Raw genomic sequence first — 16367 nt, forward strand, 5'->3', positions numbered from 1 at the left:
AAAAGAAAGAGAAGTGGCTTTTTTATAGTCACTACTTTTCTAGTACTATAAAAATAAAAGTAAAAGAATAATCTAGAAGTTATCTGCATAATTGACCAAGTGAACAGATTAGCACTTATCACTGAGACCAGCACAGAACCTTTGGTTATTAAAGTTCAAGTTCAGAATTTATTTGAGAACTGATGAAGGCTTATATAACCATTACATCTAGAACTTAATTGAAGTATTTTGTACATAAAATTAAATACTGGTTGAATATCAATACGTTTGGATCAAAGGAGACTACTCACCAAAACGCAGAAGTGTTGAGTTGTCCACAGGTGCACACAAAAAGAAAGAAAACTTAAAAGCTTCCCCACACACACATGCAACTCTGTCCCTACATAGCACCAGCTGAATGCATAATGCCAGTGCTGAATTTTGGCTGGTGAACTAGGTTGGTGTGGAGTTTGTATCAGGTGGGGTGTATAGAATGAGAGAGAAGCAGGAGGTAGGGACAAGAATTGGTGTGAGTGGCTTGTGGCTCAGAGGGAGGCGGCTGGAGGGAGCGGTGGCTGGTGCGTGGTTGTCAGAGCCATCGGGAAGCTGTGCTGACTGAAGGTGATGTGGGGACATGAATTGGGAGAGGGTGACAGGACAGGAAAAGGGAAAATTGTTGGGTGGAGAGTGTGGTGACAGTGGATCATCAGGAATTGAGACAAGAATGATTATGGAAGCAAAGAATGTGTTGCAAGGATAACACCCAACTGTATTGTTTTGAGAAGCTAGTAATGGAGGGAAGGAACCAGATGGCCCTGGTTGTGCCAGCAGGTGGTCAACTTTGTTCTTGACAAAAGTTTGACAGTGACCACTCATCCTGGTTGGTGGCACACTGACATAAAAAGCTGCGCAGTGTTTGCAGCTGAGTTTATCTTTTACATGGATGCTTTCACACATGGCCCAGCCTCTGATGGGGTAGGATAAGTCTGTGAGAGGACTGGAGTAGGAAGCACTGGCTGGGTGGATTGGACAGATCTTGCACATTGGTCTTCTGCAGGCGTATGATTCCTGTGGCAAGGGCTTGGGAGTGGGAGTGCCATAGGAATGGACTACCATGTTGTGTAGGTTGGGTGAGTGATAGAATACTGCTCTAGAAAGAGTGGAAAGGATAGTGGGTAGAACATCCTGCATTACATGGCGTGATGAGAGATAATCAAAGGCTTGATGAAGAAAATGATTCAGTTGTTCTAGTTCTGGGAGATACTGAGTGATGATGGGGCACTCCCTGTAGCTGGTTCTTGGGGTGGTGGGATGATTAGGGGTGTGTGAGGATATGGCATGGGAAATCTTTTTACAGGCTAGGTTTGGTGGATAGTGCCTGTCTGTAAAGGCCTTCATGAGACCTTCATTATACTGGGCAAGGAAGTTCTTATCTCTGCGGATACATTTTCCACAGGTGGCAAGCTGTATGGGAGGGATTTTTTGGTGTGGAAGGAATGGCAGCTGTCAAAATTCAGGTACTGTTGCTGGTTAGTGGGTTTTATGTGGACAGAGGTGTGGATGGAGCTGTCAGAGAGGTGGAGATCAGTGTCTAGGAAGATGGCACATTGTCTTGAGGATGACCACATGAAGTAAATGGAAGAAAAGGTGTTGAGGTTATGAAAGAATGAGGATAGGAAGGTTTCCTCTAGGTGGCCTGTAAACAGTTTGGCATAGGAGGGTGCCATCTGGGTGCCCATTGCTGTGCCATGGATTTGTTCGTATACATTCCCTTCAAATAAAAAGTAGTTGTGTGTCAGGACATAGTTAGTAAGGTGTGTAAAGAGTGAGGTATGGGGTTTGGAGACTGAAGGACATTGGGAGATGTAGTATTCAATAAGGCAAGGCCATGGGCATGAGGGATGTTGGTGTATTGGGAGGTGGCATCTGCTATGGTGCCCAAGGGCACCAGCCACAACACACACAACAGCTGTAACGTGCAAGTCATGGAAAGGAATGCTCATGCAGTCTGTAGCAGCCATGTGGGATTTTCAAGTATACCCCCAGATTGCTAGGAGGTGCATGAGGAGCTGTGGACCACCACGTACCTTGCCAGGTAACAGCAAGAGATCACTAACAATATTAGAAGACCACATCTACATCCAGTCATGAGTTACTAGGTGGTAACATGCCTCTTCCTGGAGAATAGCTATTTAAGGAATCCCAGGGACCACTACAGACAGTTACTGTCAATGAGACGTAGATGATTCATTCGCCAGCTGTTTGCAGTCCTTCAATTAAGCTCTAGTTGATGTGTCATTGGTGAAAACGGTGTAACACCAAAAAGCAGGCTTCTGCATTGGAAAACAGCTCTTTGAATGTTGGTCATTTCAGTTCTTAGTTCTGGCTCCAGGGAGTTATTAGTTGGAGCCAAATCCACAGAACTGTATTTGGTTGGAACCACACAAGAGGCAGAGTTAATTTGTAATTATAAATTGTGATGAACAGAGTTTTTTTATTATTTGATTAAGGGCAATAAAGTAGCCATTGCACTCTTTCTGGGACTCTCTTTCAATTCAGGATAATGGACAGATTTTGTAACATCGACACCAAAAAATTCCACACATACAGTCTGGCCACCCTTGGACAATATATTGTCAGTGATGAGAACTTCCTTGCCCAGTACGCTGAATGTCTCATGAAGGGTTTCACAGACAGGCATTACCCCCTAAACCTAGTCTGTTTCTGTGCCATATCCTACGCACCCGTCATCCTCCCACCACTCCCCAGAATCAGCTATAAAGGAGAGCTCCCTCTTTGCTCAATATTACCGTGGTGTGGAACAAATAAACCATATCTTCATCAGGACTTTGGTTTTCTCTCATCATACCCACCCAACATACACAACATTGTAATCCATTCTTATGCCACTCCCACTCCCAAACCTTGGCACAGGGATCATATCCCTGTGAAAAACCAAGGTTCAAGACCTGTCATATCCACCCATCCAGCACTTCCTCTCATAGGCTTATCCTACTCCACGAGAGACTGGGCCATAAGTGAAAGCAGCCATGTCAAATATAAACTCAGCTGCAAACACTGCACAGCTTTTTATGTCAGTATGACTACCAACCAGCTGTCCACCAGGATGAATGCTCACTGACAAGCTGTTGTCAAGAACAAAGTTGACCTCCCAGTGGCACAACTTGCAGCTGAGTATAACATGCTCATTTCCAATGGCTGCTTCACATCCTGGGCTACCCTCCATCACCAGCTTCTCTGAACTATGTAGATGGAAATTATCCTCACAACACAACCTTTGCTTCCAGATTTTCCTGGACTCATATCCCTGCACCACCTTCATAATGCACTGCTCCCCACTGGCTCTGACAACGCACATCACATGCCTAGCCTGTGTATCTGCCACCACTTCCACCTCCAGTCCTAGCTGGGAAACTGGCTGCCTCCCTCTGAGACACTAGACACCAACCTCTGACCCCTCTCCCAGCCTCCCATCTCTATCTTCCCTTAACCACCCCGCCCAACACAACCCTCACTCCAAACTAGTCCACCTGGCAAAACACACACACCCAACCAGTCCCATGTAGGGGCACAGATGTGTGTATGTGTGCACATGTGGGTGCGTACACACATGTGCATGTGCATGTGCATGTATGTGTGTGAGCACATGTAATTGCGTATGGGGGGGGGGGCGGTGCATGTGTGGGTGGGTGTGAGGGTGGTTAGGTGGATGGGTGGGTTGGTGGATGGGGGACTGGGTTGGCAGGTGGGTGGGTGTGGGTGTTTCCTGTGTATGTCTATACTCTAGCTCAAATAAAGATTTCACCGAAAGTTAGCCTATTTTCTTTCTTTTTTGTGTATGCCCATTGACAACTCAACAATTGAAGGATTTTATGTTATTGTATTTCTGTTTTTATGTTTACTGATATTTAATTTATTTTCATTAATTTTTCATCTCCATTTATGTACTTTTTGATAAGTATACTAGTACTGTTGCAAAAAAACTGAAAAAGAATATTAATCTGTAAATATACTACCCCATCATGTTATGTAAGATGTATGGAATATTCTGCTGCCATCAGTTTTTCCTAGAAGGTACTCACTACATGCAGTGTCAGGCCTAGAAATGGATTATTTATTATAATTATCTTGCCTCTCATGACACTAAAGGAGATATACTGTATATCATTCAAATGTTTGTATCACACACACTTCAGGGAAACAGAATGAGTCAAAGTAAACATTAAGAGATACAATTTGTAGAAACTTAATCTATAATCTATATTAACAATAAATTATACAGCTTAATACAATTTGTACTTACTTCAGCTAAAGGTAACTTATTACATTAGCAGGAAAGCTATTACTTTAAAGAAAACTGAAGCATCTTCAGTTAAATATTGGTTGCTTAATACTCACTTCAGTACATTAGTATTTCTCAAAGAAATTTGATACCTATAAATGTAACAACAGAGACCTTTCTCCAAATCACTTCTACTTACAGCTTTACAATTCCTTGAATCTAGTGACAAGATAATTTACAGTAAGAAAGAATGAGTTATGTTTTTAATTTAATTTTGAGCTGGTTGGGAATTTTAATTTTTTGCTTTATGTTAAATCAGAAAATGCTGAATACCTTAGTATCAGAGAACATAAAGCCACTCTGGACACTAGATAAGGAGGTGAAGTCAATAAGAAACTTATTTTTGTTGTTTTGTGTTGTTATTCTGCAAGTCATGGATCAACAGAAAAAGATTTTTGTTATCAGCAACAAATACCATTAAGCAGTAAATGCACTGGGAATTGAATATCCTTAGGCACACCTGTACAAGATATATGGTTATCTATTAGGAGTGTACAATAAGTAATGCAGCAATCTTTTCTCAGGCAGTTTCAGTTGAAAATATGCAGAATTTGTTATGGGATATCGTGGAATATTCCTGCTTCAGCTCCTATGGTGTCATGAAGTTCCAGTAGGATGTGGCACTGTGCATAGCCTTCAAAATAGCATCTGTAACAGAGGTGCATTTCAAGCAGAAAGTTATCATTGAGTTTCTTTTGTCTGAAAACCAGAGCACCACAGATATTCATAGGTGCTTGCAGAATGTCTATAGAGACCTGGCAGTGAACAAAATCATGGTAAGTTGTTGAGTGAATCCTGTAATCATTGCAACAAGACTGTGCAAACCTGTCTGATCTTCCATTTGCCAGCTGGCCACACAATGCTATGCTGCCCTCAGGAAACTGAAGAAAAGGCTTCAGCTTGTTTGTTACCACAAAAATACAAATGAACTTCTCCTTTTCCATGACAACACAAAGCCTCACAAATGTCTGTGCACCCAAGAGCAGCTCAAAAAATTTCATTGGTCTGTTCTGACATCCTCCCTACAGCCTAGATGTCGCACAGTTCTGCTTCCATCTGTTTGGCCCAATGAACGATACACTCTGTGGGGAACAATGCGTGGATGATGGGGAGGTTATTGATGCAGCAAGACATTGGCTTTGACCTCAACCAGCAAGTACTATCATGTGGGCATACAGGCCCTCCCAGCAAGGTGACATAAGACCATCACACTGAATGGAGAGTATGCTGAAAATAGGGTTCTGTAGCCAAAAGAGTGGCAATAATATGGTGTATTGTAATCCTGAATAAAACCAATCTACTTTCAGAAAAATTGTGTTGCATTACTTTCTGAATGCACTTCATATTTCTCACAATATTCTTAGTGCTCGCTTCAGATGAATCAATTATTCTTATCCTTTAGGTGATTTCCCCACAAGATAGTTCTACAAAACAAAAAGGGGGTGATAATATGTTAAATAAACCAACTCTTTTGTCTTTAAGGAAACACAGTGAGAGAGCGAAACATCCTGAATGGAGGTCCTTCATCATAATGAGGTTTAAAGAATACAATGCAGTTTAGTGAGAGTGACTATCAAAAGCTTTTGTTACAGTAGAAATACTTAAAGTATGTGGCATTTGTGGACATGCAGCATAATGGATTAAATATTATGTGAACATCAGAAATTACAATATGGGGAAACTCCATCAGCAGTAACACAAAAAAAAATCTTTTGTAGTGCAGAAAAGGACTATTTGATCCATTCCCACTAAAGAATAAACTCGGTCTTGCATAACTGCTCTTCAGATGATTCTAGAAAGTGGTTATATGTGACTGATTTTGTTCTTTATTAGTAATGGTCCAAATGTTGACATCCCCATTTATGTATCTATAAACTTCTCAAAAGTAGTTTTGCATCATCATATCTCTCTTTTTTTCCTTAGTAATCTTTTGATCTTAGAATGCTGTTACATACAACTACCCGTGTGATGGCTATAAAAGTAAACCTGCATTCTCTATGTGCTTCAGCAGAGAGTGCAGCATCCCCATACATAAAGGTGACAATGTGGCTTGTGTACACTGTCTGTCTACATGCACTGCAGGACCAGTGCTTGCTTAGACCATTTGCCCATTGTCCTTTTATACAAAGATGTACTTTCTGCAGAAAATGTTACTCATAGACTAAGATTTCCTGCAGAAAGCTCTCTGACCTAAGGTGATCAAGTAATAAAATGTCTGACAAAGAGTCTAAAAGATATTATGAGCAAGAAGAGCATCCAAAAGGTCTATTTAATGCATGACAAATTTTATAGTGTAAATAATTATACAACTACATAATGTTTCTGCTTGGTGGTACTGTGGATACTTACATGAAAGAGTGGTTGTGAATAAGCACATAACAACAGTATCTTATGGTATTAACACCTTACTATGTAAGAACAGAGAAACATTTGTTATAATGCTCCTTATCATATTTTTTCATTATTAATTTTAAATTATGAAGCATTAGCTATATTCTAAGATTTCTTGGTAAGATGCTGCCTTGTTTTACTTTGCAAGTACACACTGTGCATAATTTAGTCAGATGGGAAAAAATTAAAATCAGTCAATGTGGTACTACTCAACAGTCACTACATACAGTGTTATATGCACACCAGATGTTTTGGTGTCATCACTGCAGTGGCACATCAGTAACTATACTTGTGATCGGTCAACAGCACACACTCTGCAGGCTCCACACCGTGAAAAATTGAGCAGATGCACTGATTTCCATTGCAGTTTCCCCAAAAATATTTATAAGCCTTTCTTGGATGTGAGTTTGTGTTTCACTTTTAGCATTTAGCAATTCTGTCTCGGCCCTTCGTATGATACATATGTCAGCGCTGGTAATTTTCTCAAACATTACTCTGCTGCCACCCACCACAAATTTGTTTGTTATTACAGTACTGTACAAGGTAAAAATTACTTATACATATAAAACTCTGAAAGAAATAATCATTTGCCAAACTTATTTGTATAGGGTGTTATCAAGTCTTTGTATCAAACATCTAGGGATGATACATTACATCATGGGGAACAACTTTCTTTAGATTCAAAATTTTGCTGATGCTTCCTGGTGACACTAGGCATCTTTGGCATTAACTATGCCCCGGACAGGCAGCACAGCATAGGGACCCTGCTTCATGTGCATGGCGTGTGAGTTGCCCATAATCCAGTTGTCTGGTCCACATGAAAGATGTCTTTCTCCATTTAGAGACTTTCATTCCTTAGGTTTTCTTGTTGAAAATCACTCTATCAGTTTACAAGGTAGGTAATATGCAGCTCACCTGGTTAGTAGACACCACTATTTTGGTGAAATCTCATCAACCCAGGGCTGGCAAATACTAAAGGAGACTTAGCATTGCTCAAAAGCATCAACAAACATTTTGACACTAATGAAAGTTGTACCCAATGATGTGATCTGTCACCCTTAGATGTTTGATGCAAAGACAGTATAATGAATATGATGTTTCTCTCTCCCCCCCGAATCATATGCCTTGCTATTGTGAGTTGGTTCATGTTCCTCAACAATGCAGATAGCCATGCTATGCCAGAGTGGTAGGTGTATACAGGTCAGACTAACATATGGTTTGTGCAGAGAGGTTGCAGCTTAGTCAGTAGTTACAGGGATAAAAGTCTTTGACAATATAATGCAATAGGATAGATAAAAAAAATCTACTCACCAAGTGGTGCTAGGAGAATGCACATATAAAAAAAGGTTTCAGGTATGCAAGCTTGCAGAGCCAGTGGCTCCTTCTTTCAGCAGAAGGGTTGAAGAGGACGGAAGAGGGGTGAAGGAAAAGAACTGGAGAGGTTAGGAAAAGGGGTTACTGTTGTTATGGTCTTCAGTCTGAAGACAGGTTTGTTGCAGCTTTCCATGGTATTTTTTCCTGGGCAAGCTTCTTGATCTTGGAATTACTACTGCAACTTATATCTCTCTGAATCTGCTTACTGTATTCATCTTTTGGCCTCCCTCTGTGGTCTCAGGAAAAGGAGTGGAGTTCAAAAATTGATTTTTGATGCATCCAGTTACATTATTTTGTCAAGAATCAATTATTTAGGGGTAATAGTCTGGATTACAGATTGACCTGGCTTTGCAATATTAGCCCCAGTAGTGCCTTGCTTGTGGGTGCTGAGGACAGGTAAAAGCAAGGGGAAACTACAGCTATTAAAACATCCTGATCTGATTAAGTAAGTAAAATAGTCCTCCATTGTGATCTCCAGGTGGGGAGTACTCAGGAGATGTTGTCATCAGAAAAAAATTAATCTATTATTCTATGGGTCAGTGAATGTTAGACACCTTAAACTTATTGATAGTTTAAAGAATTTGAAAGGAGAAATGGATTGGTTGAAGGGATGTAGTGAGAATTAGTGAAATGTGGTGCTAGGAAGAACAGAATTTCAGGTCAAGTAAGTAGCCTACAGAGGTATCAACATGAAATCAAATAATGATAATGGAATACCGTAGTTACCAGGGATAAAATACAAGGAGTGAAACGCTATCTATGACCTGCGTATAAAGCAGACTGAATTACAAGAGTTGATGGATATGAAAGGGAGGCAGCTATTGTGAAAAGAGCGAGATAGGGCTGTAGCCTGTGCTGCACATTATTCAATCTGTACAATGTCCAACCAGTAAAGGAAACCAAAGAGATACTTGGAAAGGAATTAAAATTCAGCGAGAATAAAAAACTTTAAGATTTACCAATGAAATTGTAATTCAGTCAGAGATGTCAGGATCAGATGATTAGTTGAATGGTATGGGTGGTGTCTTCAGAAGAGGTTGTCAGATGAACATTAACATAAGTAAAACAAGGCTAACAGAGTGTAGCTTAATTAAATCAGGTAAATGGAAATGCCGTGTGACAAGGGCCTCCAGTCAGGTAGACCATTCGCCTGGTGCAAGTCTGTCGAGTTGACACAACTTTGGCAACTTGTCCGTTGATGGGGATGAAATGATGATGATAAGGACAACACAACACCCAGTCCCTGAGCAGAGAAAATCTCCGACCCAGCCAGGAATCAAACCTGGGCCGTTAGGTATGACATTCCATCGTGCTGACCAATCACCAACCAGAGGTGGACAAAATGAGAAAAACTGCTTATAAATATCATTTCTCAGACTTACACTTGCATAAAAATGTCCTGTCTGTTCATAACTAATTTATTATTCTTTGCATAAAAATGTCCTGTCTGTTCATAACTAATTTATTATTCTTTGCTTTATTTCTCAAGGCATGTAGAGGAGATAAAACATCTGTTGCTGCTGGAACAATTAACATTCAAGCAGATTCCTCTGAATCAAATGTGTTTTCAGTTCCTGAGGAAGCAGATATTTTAGTGTTCTACAGCACATACGAAGGTTTGTAAAATTTTAATTCTGCTAGAGATGTTAAATTATTCTAGTACATGAAATCATAATGACAACATAGAATTAATCAATTTTCAAAAATGTAATGTAAGTGGATAGATAAAAAATCTGCTTACCAAGCAATGGTGGGAGAACACGCTTATAAAAATATTGAAGTTTGCAACCTTTTCGACCCAATGGCTACTTCTTTTGACTGAAGGGGAAGGAAGAGGGGTTCAGGAAAAGGACTGGTGAGGCTTAGGAAAAGGGGTAGAATTTGGAAATGTCACCCAGAACCCCAGATTGGGGGAGTCTTTGCTTTCATCCCATCTGGTATGTCTCCCCTGTTCTGGGATTCTGAGTGACCTTTCTGAACTCTTCCCCTTTTCCTAAATCTCATCAGTCCTTTTCCATCACCCCTCTTCCCCCTTCTTCCAGAGGAAAGAGCCACTAGGCATGAAAGCTTGAAAACTTTAATACTGTGTCTTTTCCAGCTACTGCCTGGTGAGTAGATTTTTTTTATCTATTCTATTACACCATAATGCAGCTCCACAGCATATTGTCAAAAATTTGATTATTCTTGTTGTTCTATTAGGTTATAACTACATAAAAGAGTTTATTGTAATATGACTCACAATATGAGATTGGATCTCGTTTTGCTTAAATCATATTAAATTACAGGGTATATCTGCAGGGACTAAATAGGAAGGAGTTTACAAGGACTAATAGGAAGTATCAGAGAAATGAAGATGTGGAAAGTTTCTAAATATTTTAAAGTAGAATGAAAGATTAAAGTCTAAAACGCCATTGATAAAGTGGTCATTCAAGATAAAGGGAACTAACTCAACTGTAACCAATCATGGTCATAAAAGAAGTCATCCTGATATTAGTTCACATTAAGTTCTTTAGGATAATCACAGTTAACTTAAATCAGTATGGCTGGATGAAATATAACCATTTCTCATCCAATGAATATGGACTAAAAATTTGAATACGTAGAGTAAGTTCCTCAAAATCCCACATTAAGTGAATGAGATACAAAATAAAAAGAATGATAGGACACAACATACACAACTTAGGCGAATCCCATGTTAAGTGAATGAGATACAAAATGAAAAGAATGATAGGACACAACATACACAACTTAGGCGATTATTCACCATAAAAATTCAGTGTTACAAAGTCATGGATCACCTACTCTCAGAGACAGAATTGGAGCGGTAGATGTTAGTGAAGGTCATTGTGTAAATTTACCAAACTGAGCACATAATAAATCTCATAGGTTTTCATGTACACCAGTCTCCGTCTGATGGTTATTATATTCTGTAAAGAGTTAATAATAATTTATCACAACACTGTCAATGTTAATTTTTATTTCATTTACATTTATATCTTTAGACACATAAAGATCAGCAACTCACATAGGCCCTTAGTAACCTACTGAATTTTATCAAGTACAATGCAGATAATTAACATATTCATTCACTCATTGATTGCTAGAGCACCAACGACCATTCCGCAGTGGTAACACTGGTTCCCATCCGATCACTAACATTAAATACTGTCGGGCTGGGCGGGCTGGGCTAGCACTAGGATGGGTGACCATCTGGTTTGCCAAGTGCTATTGGCAAGCGGGGTGCTCTCAGCCCTTGTGAGGCAAACTGAGGAGCTACTTGATTGAGAAGTAATGGCTCCAGTCTCATAAACTGACATACAGCTGGGTGAGCTGTGTGCCGACCACGTGCCCCGCCATATCCGCATCCAGTGACGCATGTGAGCTGAGGATGACATGGCAGCTGGTCAGTACTGTTGGGCCTTCATGGCCTGTTTGTGCAGAGTTTAGTTTTATTGAATGCTAGATGATGACTCATTAACTGAATGAACAAACTGAATAACACAATGACTAATATTATGTTATGGAAAACAATATTTATGATAAAAATTAAACAAATAATAAAAATTAAACAAATATTCATTATTTCCATGTACTGATTACATACTTATGTAATGATCATTAATTACAGAAATACAATTTGTAGTCTCTGTGTTTAACAGTACAGTGACCATTACCCCAGAAGTTGTCTTGAAAACTCTTATGTGAAAGTCTTTTGTACATTTATTTCTCTCTGAAAGTTGTTTTCTAAGTTTAATATATTAATTTCATAGTGCAAAAATTCAAATATAATTTTAATGACAACACTTCTAAGAATCAAGTGTGTTTTAGAATTTCAACTTGCAATGCAATTTAAATATGTCATATCTTGATAATAATTCAAAATGCAAGTTTAACAACGGATAAAGAGGAATATTTAGCACTACTCCTTGGATTCGACTTATGACTTAGGAAACATGCAACAAAAGTCATAAACAACATAGCAACTATAACATGACATTAGTGGCAATATTTTTCAAGTAGACGAAGTCACACAATCACAACCTAACCTAGAACTCAGGCTATACTACAGATCAGTCACAGGTCAAATCCAAGGACTAGTGCCAAATGTTCCTCTTTATCCCTTGTTAAACTTGCTGATTGAGTTATTATTGAGATATGAAATATTTAAATTGCACTGCAGTTTGAGATTCTAAAACACACTCAGTTTTTAGAACCATTGACATTAGAATTCTATTTGACTTTTTGCATTAATTAAATTAATATGTTAAACTTAGAAAGTGACTTTCAGAGAGAAATAAATGCACAAAAGTAGTATTGTCATGAGAGTATATAAGACAAGTGCTACAGTAATGTTCATTGTACTGTTAAACACAGAGACTATAAATCGTATTTCTGTAATTTTTTTGCTTAGATATTCATGGGTTTCACCAACTAACAAACAAACTGTGAAAATATGGACCATAAGGTGATCTGACACAAGCCATTAATATTACATCACTGGTCAAAGCTGACCACACGTACTGAATATTCGTCTTGAACCTCAACAAGATTTAAAGTGCATTGCAACTACTCTCTCATCTAAGCTTTCTGATGATTTATAAACACTTAAGAGGTACTTACTTTTTATAAATATGCATTCTGTAGCAGTTAAGATGGCTGTTCAGCCTCATGCAGAAGTTGTGTTCATTATCAAAGTATATTGAGTAATATTTGTGTTTAAATTGGTTCACAATGCTTTAGTGTGGGATGTTTGCGCATTGAAAATGTAGTTGTAACTGCAGTCTGCTAAATAACCTTTATTCACTTTGCTAATTGTAAGAACATAAATTGAATATTTTAACATTGTGTTACTATACAACTAGAGGTATCAAAGATAGTATTCCATTGTTTATTCTTTAAATTATGAGGTTTATATGCAACAACTAAGTGTGCAAACGTTTAGTGAAGAACATGACACACAGCATCAGTTATTGCACTGCTCAATGCCTCACTGGATTCAGTTTTGAAATACCTGATCAGCACTCTAAAATGTTGTAACAGCCTCCTAGAATTCCATACATATTCCACTATGGATAGAATTCTATCAGTTTGGCCCACATAGATGTTACAAATTTATTACTTAGAATGAAGTCATGTTTGTTGTCATGTTCAGAATGGCCAAAGCTCTTAAAGTTTCTGTTTTTTTGATTAACCATTTCATACATTTTGTGCTACATACTGTCACAGTCTTTTTTTATAATAATTAATTTATCTCTTTTGTATCTTCTTTTATAATCTTTTGTAATAACCAGTTTTTACATTACAGATAATATATTCTGTTTAAAACATCTAAATATGTGGTATGCTTCAATTATGTATTTCATTCAGTTGAATGTTTATCTCCATAATATCTGCTGTTTGGCTTGACCATTACTAACCGTAATTTTTAACCACTTTGCAGAGTGAAAATCTCATTCTGGAAACATCCCCCAGGCTGTGGCAAAGCCATGCCTCCACAGTATCCTTTCTTCCAGGAGTGCTAGTTCTGCAAGTTTTGCAGGAGAGCTTATGTGAAGTTTGGAAGGTAGGAGATGAGGTACTGGCAGAAGTAAAGCTGTGAGCATGGGTCATGAGTCTTGGTCCGGCACACAGTTTTAATCTGCCAGGAAGTTTCATATCAGCACACACTCCACTGCAGAGTGAAAATCTCATTCTGGAAACATTCTCCAGCCATGTCTCTGCAACATCCTTTCTTCCAGGAATGCTAGTTCTGCAAGTTTCGCAGGAGAGCTTCTGTGAAGTTTAGAGTCTAGGAGATGAGGTACTGGTGGAAGTAAAGCTGTGAGGACAGGTCATGAGTCATGCTTGGGTAGCTCAATTGGTAGAGCACTTGCCCTCGAAAGGCAAAGGTCCCGAGTTTTAATCTGCCAGGAAGTTTCAGGTGTAAGAATGTTGGCTCACAGACAGGAACTGTTAAAATTCAAATAAAGTTGAATAAATGCTATAACTGAAGACAAAGTGAGTGAGGAAATGCTAACTGGTCATGATGTCTGTGGTGACTATGTTCTTGATGTATACACAATTAAACCAGCACAGTCAGTCCAAGTGGATTTGGTGACATTATCAGATATACTGCAAGTTTATCATGAGAGATTTAGTCATCAGCACAAACAACACATGAAAAGTGTCAAGAAGCAGATGAACAACAATGTGGGTGGGAGCAAAGAAGAATTCTGTTATGGATGTATAGTGGGAAAAATTCATTGAGTGCCATTAAGTAATCTAACAAGTTGACCAATTGCTACCAGTGAACAAATTCATGCCAATGTAAATGGACTTATGTCTATAAAATTTCTTAGAAAAGCTCGTTACTATGTACATTTTAAAAATGAATTTAGCAAATTTTGTAAAGTTTTGTTACTAAAGCAGAAGAATGAAGCTTGTCCTGACACAGTTTTTAAATGGAACTAAGACAAACTGTCATGTTATCAAATAGTTCAGGTGTATCACATGAGAGGGGGACGGGGAGGGGGAGGGGAAGGGGGAGAGTTCGATTATAAGAAAAAAGTCTCATAAGTACAGGAAAACAGAGGCATAGAGCACAGCCACCCTGCACACCAAACGAAAACTATGTTGCGGTGGTTACTATATCGTGGAGGGTGCACATTCTTTGTTGAACCATAGTAAAATGCCAAAAGAACTGTGGGCAGAAGCAAGCATACTAGTACATAACTTTTGAATCACAGTAGGAAGTACTCTGCTGCAAACAAAACTTCTTATAATCTGTAGTATGGACAAGGATGCTTTTGAGAACATTTCCATATGCAAGTGACTTCACATTTGGCATCTCCTTCCCCCTCCCTTCTCCCCTTTTCCATCATACACTCACCCATGTGAGGTTTTGCTAGTATTTGTTATGTTACATACAATGTATACAAATCTTGCAGTTGTGGGCTCCTGGTGATCCTTTCAGCTTGGTGCCCCAAGCATTCATTACTAATGGTAGTATCTTGTGTATAAAAATCTTACAACTGTAGCACCTTTAGAGCCCCTCTTAGCTTCATGCCATAAGCATCAATGTGTATCACTTGGGTCTTAAACCAGCCTTGGATATGGATGAGCATTAGGCAACTGGTATCATGTGAGAATCTTTGGAACTGATTGTTATGAACATGTGAACAAGATTTTTCATTCAAAGTTTGATGACAAGGCTGTGCTTGAACATATGGCTGGATAAGTAAACGACAGAGACAGCTTTAGGATCTGGGTTTCATCTCAAAGGAAGATTGTACTAAGTCACAATTAAAATTCAAGGTTAAAATTGTATACAGGAGTCCATGATATGCAGGAGGCAGCTACACAGGTAGCAGGGACTGTGTGGCCTGGAATGGGTGGTTTTTTTTTTAGGTTAGAGGGTCTCAGGAAAACACAAAAAGAGCTTCACTCACAAAGGGTGCAGGCTGAATACAGGAAGAATGTAGATACAGGAACCATCAATATAACAGTTGTAAATTCTCATAGCTGTGTTGGGAAAGCACCAGAGCTCCAAGTGCTAATAGTAAGCACTGAAGCTCAAATTGTTATAGATACTGAAAACTGACTACAACCAGAGATGAGCTCAGCCAAAATTTTTGTGAGGAACCTAATGGTGTTCCAAAAGGATAGACTAAGCACAGTTGGCAGTGGTGTGTTTGTTGCTGTTAGTAGTAGTTTATCTTGTCACAAAATTGAAGTAGATAGTTCCTGTAAGTTAGTGTGGGCAGAGGTCATTGTTGGCAACTGGAATAAAATAATAATTGGATCCTTTTTCTGACCTCCTAGTTCAGATAATTCAGATGTACAATTGCTGAAACATTCAAAGAAAACTTGAGTTTGATTTCAAACACGTACCCGACTCCTACAATTACAGTTGGTAGTGACTTTAATTTACCCTTAATATGTTGGCAAAAATATGTTTAATTCTGGAGGTATGCATAGAACATCATCTGAAATTGTGCTATACGCATTCTCTGAAAATTATTTCAAGCAGTTAGTTCATGAGCCCATGCAAATAGTAAACGGTTGTGAAAACACAAGTGACCTCTTAGCAACATATAATCCTGAGTTAATAACGAGCATCAAAATGGATACAGGGATTAGTGAACACAGGATTGTCATAGCAAGATAGAATACTGTAACACCCAAATACTCCAAAAATAAACAAAAAATATACCTTTTCAATAAATGAGATAAAAATTTACTTCATGCTTTCCTGAGAGACAGTCTCCACTCCTTTCAAATT

At 38.7% G+C, this 16367-nt stretch overlaps 1 protein-coding gene across 2 annotated transcripts in view; it reads left to right on the plus strand.

The window, feature by feature from the left end:
* LOC124595556 (caspase-1-like) overlaps positions 1 to 16367 on the plus strand; it is a 97083-nt gene that overhangs the window by 68048 nt on the left and 12668 nt on the right. The window contains exons 5-6 of one of the 2 annotated variants that reach the window (XM_047134336.1): positions 9597 to 9723; positions 10393 to 10491. In XM_047134336.1, the coding sequence (XP_046990292.1) occupies positions 9597 to 9723; positions 10393 to 10412 (147 nt within the window). In that variant the 3' untranslated portion in view covers positions 10413 to 10491. Of the gene's footprint in view, positions 1 to 9596; positions 9724 to 10392; positions 10492 to 16367 lie in introns of those variants that run through there. The other variant, XM_047134335.1, reaches the window with a different exon arrangement.

The sequence above is a fragment of the Schistocerca americana genome, chromosome 2 (genome assembly GCF_021461395.2).
Source record: "Schistocerca americana isolate TAMUIC-IGC-003095 chromosome 2, iqSchAmer2.1, whole genome shotgun sequence".
In the NCBI taxonomy this organism is placed as follows: Eukaryota; Metazoa; Arthropoda; class Insecta; order Orthoptera; family Acrididae; genus Schistocerca; species Schistocerca americana.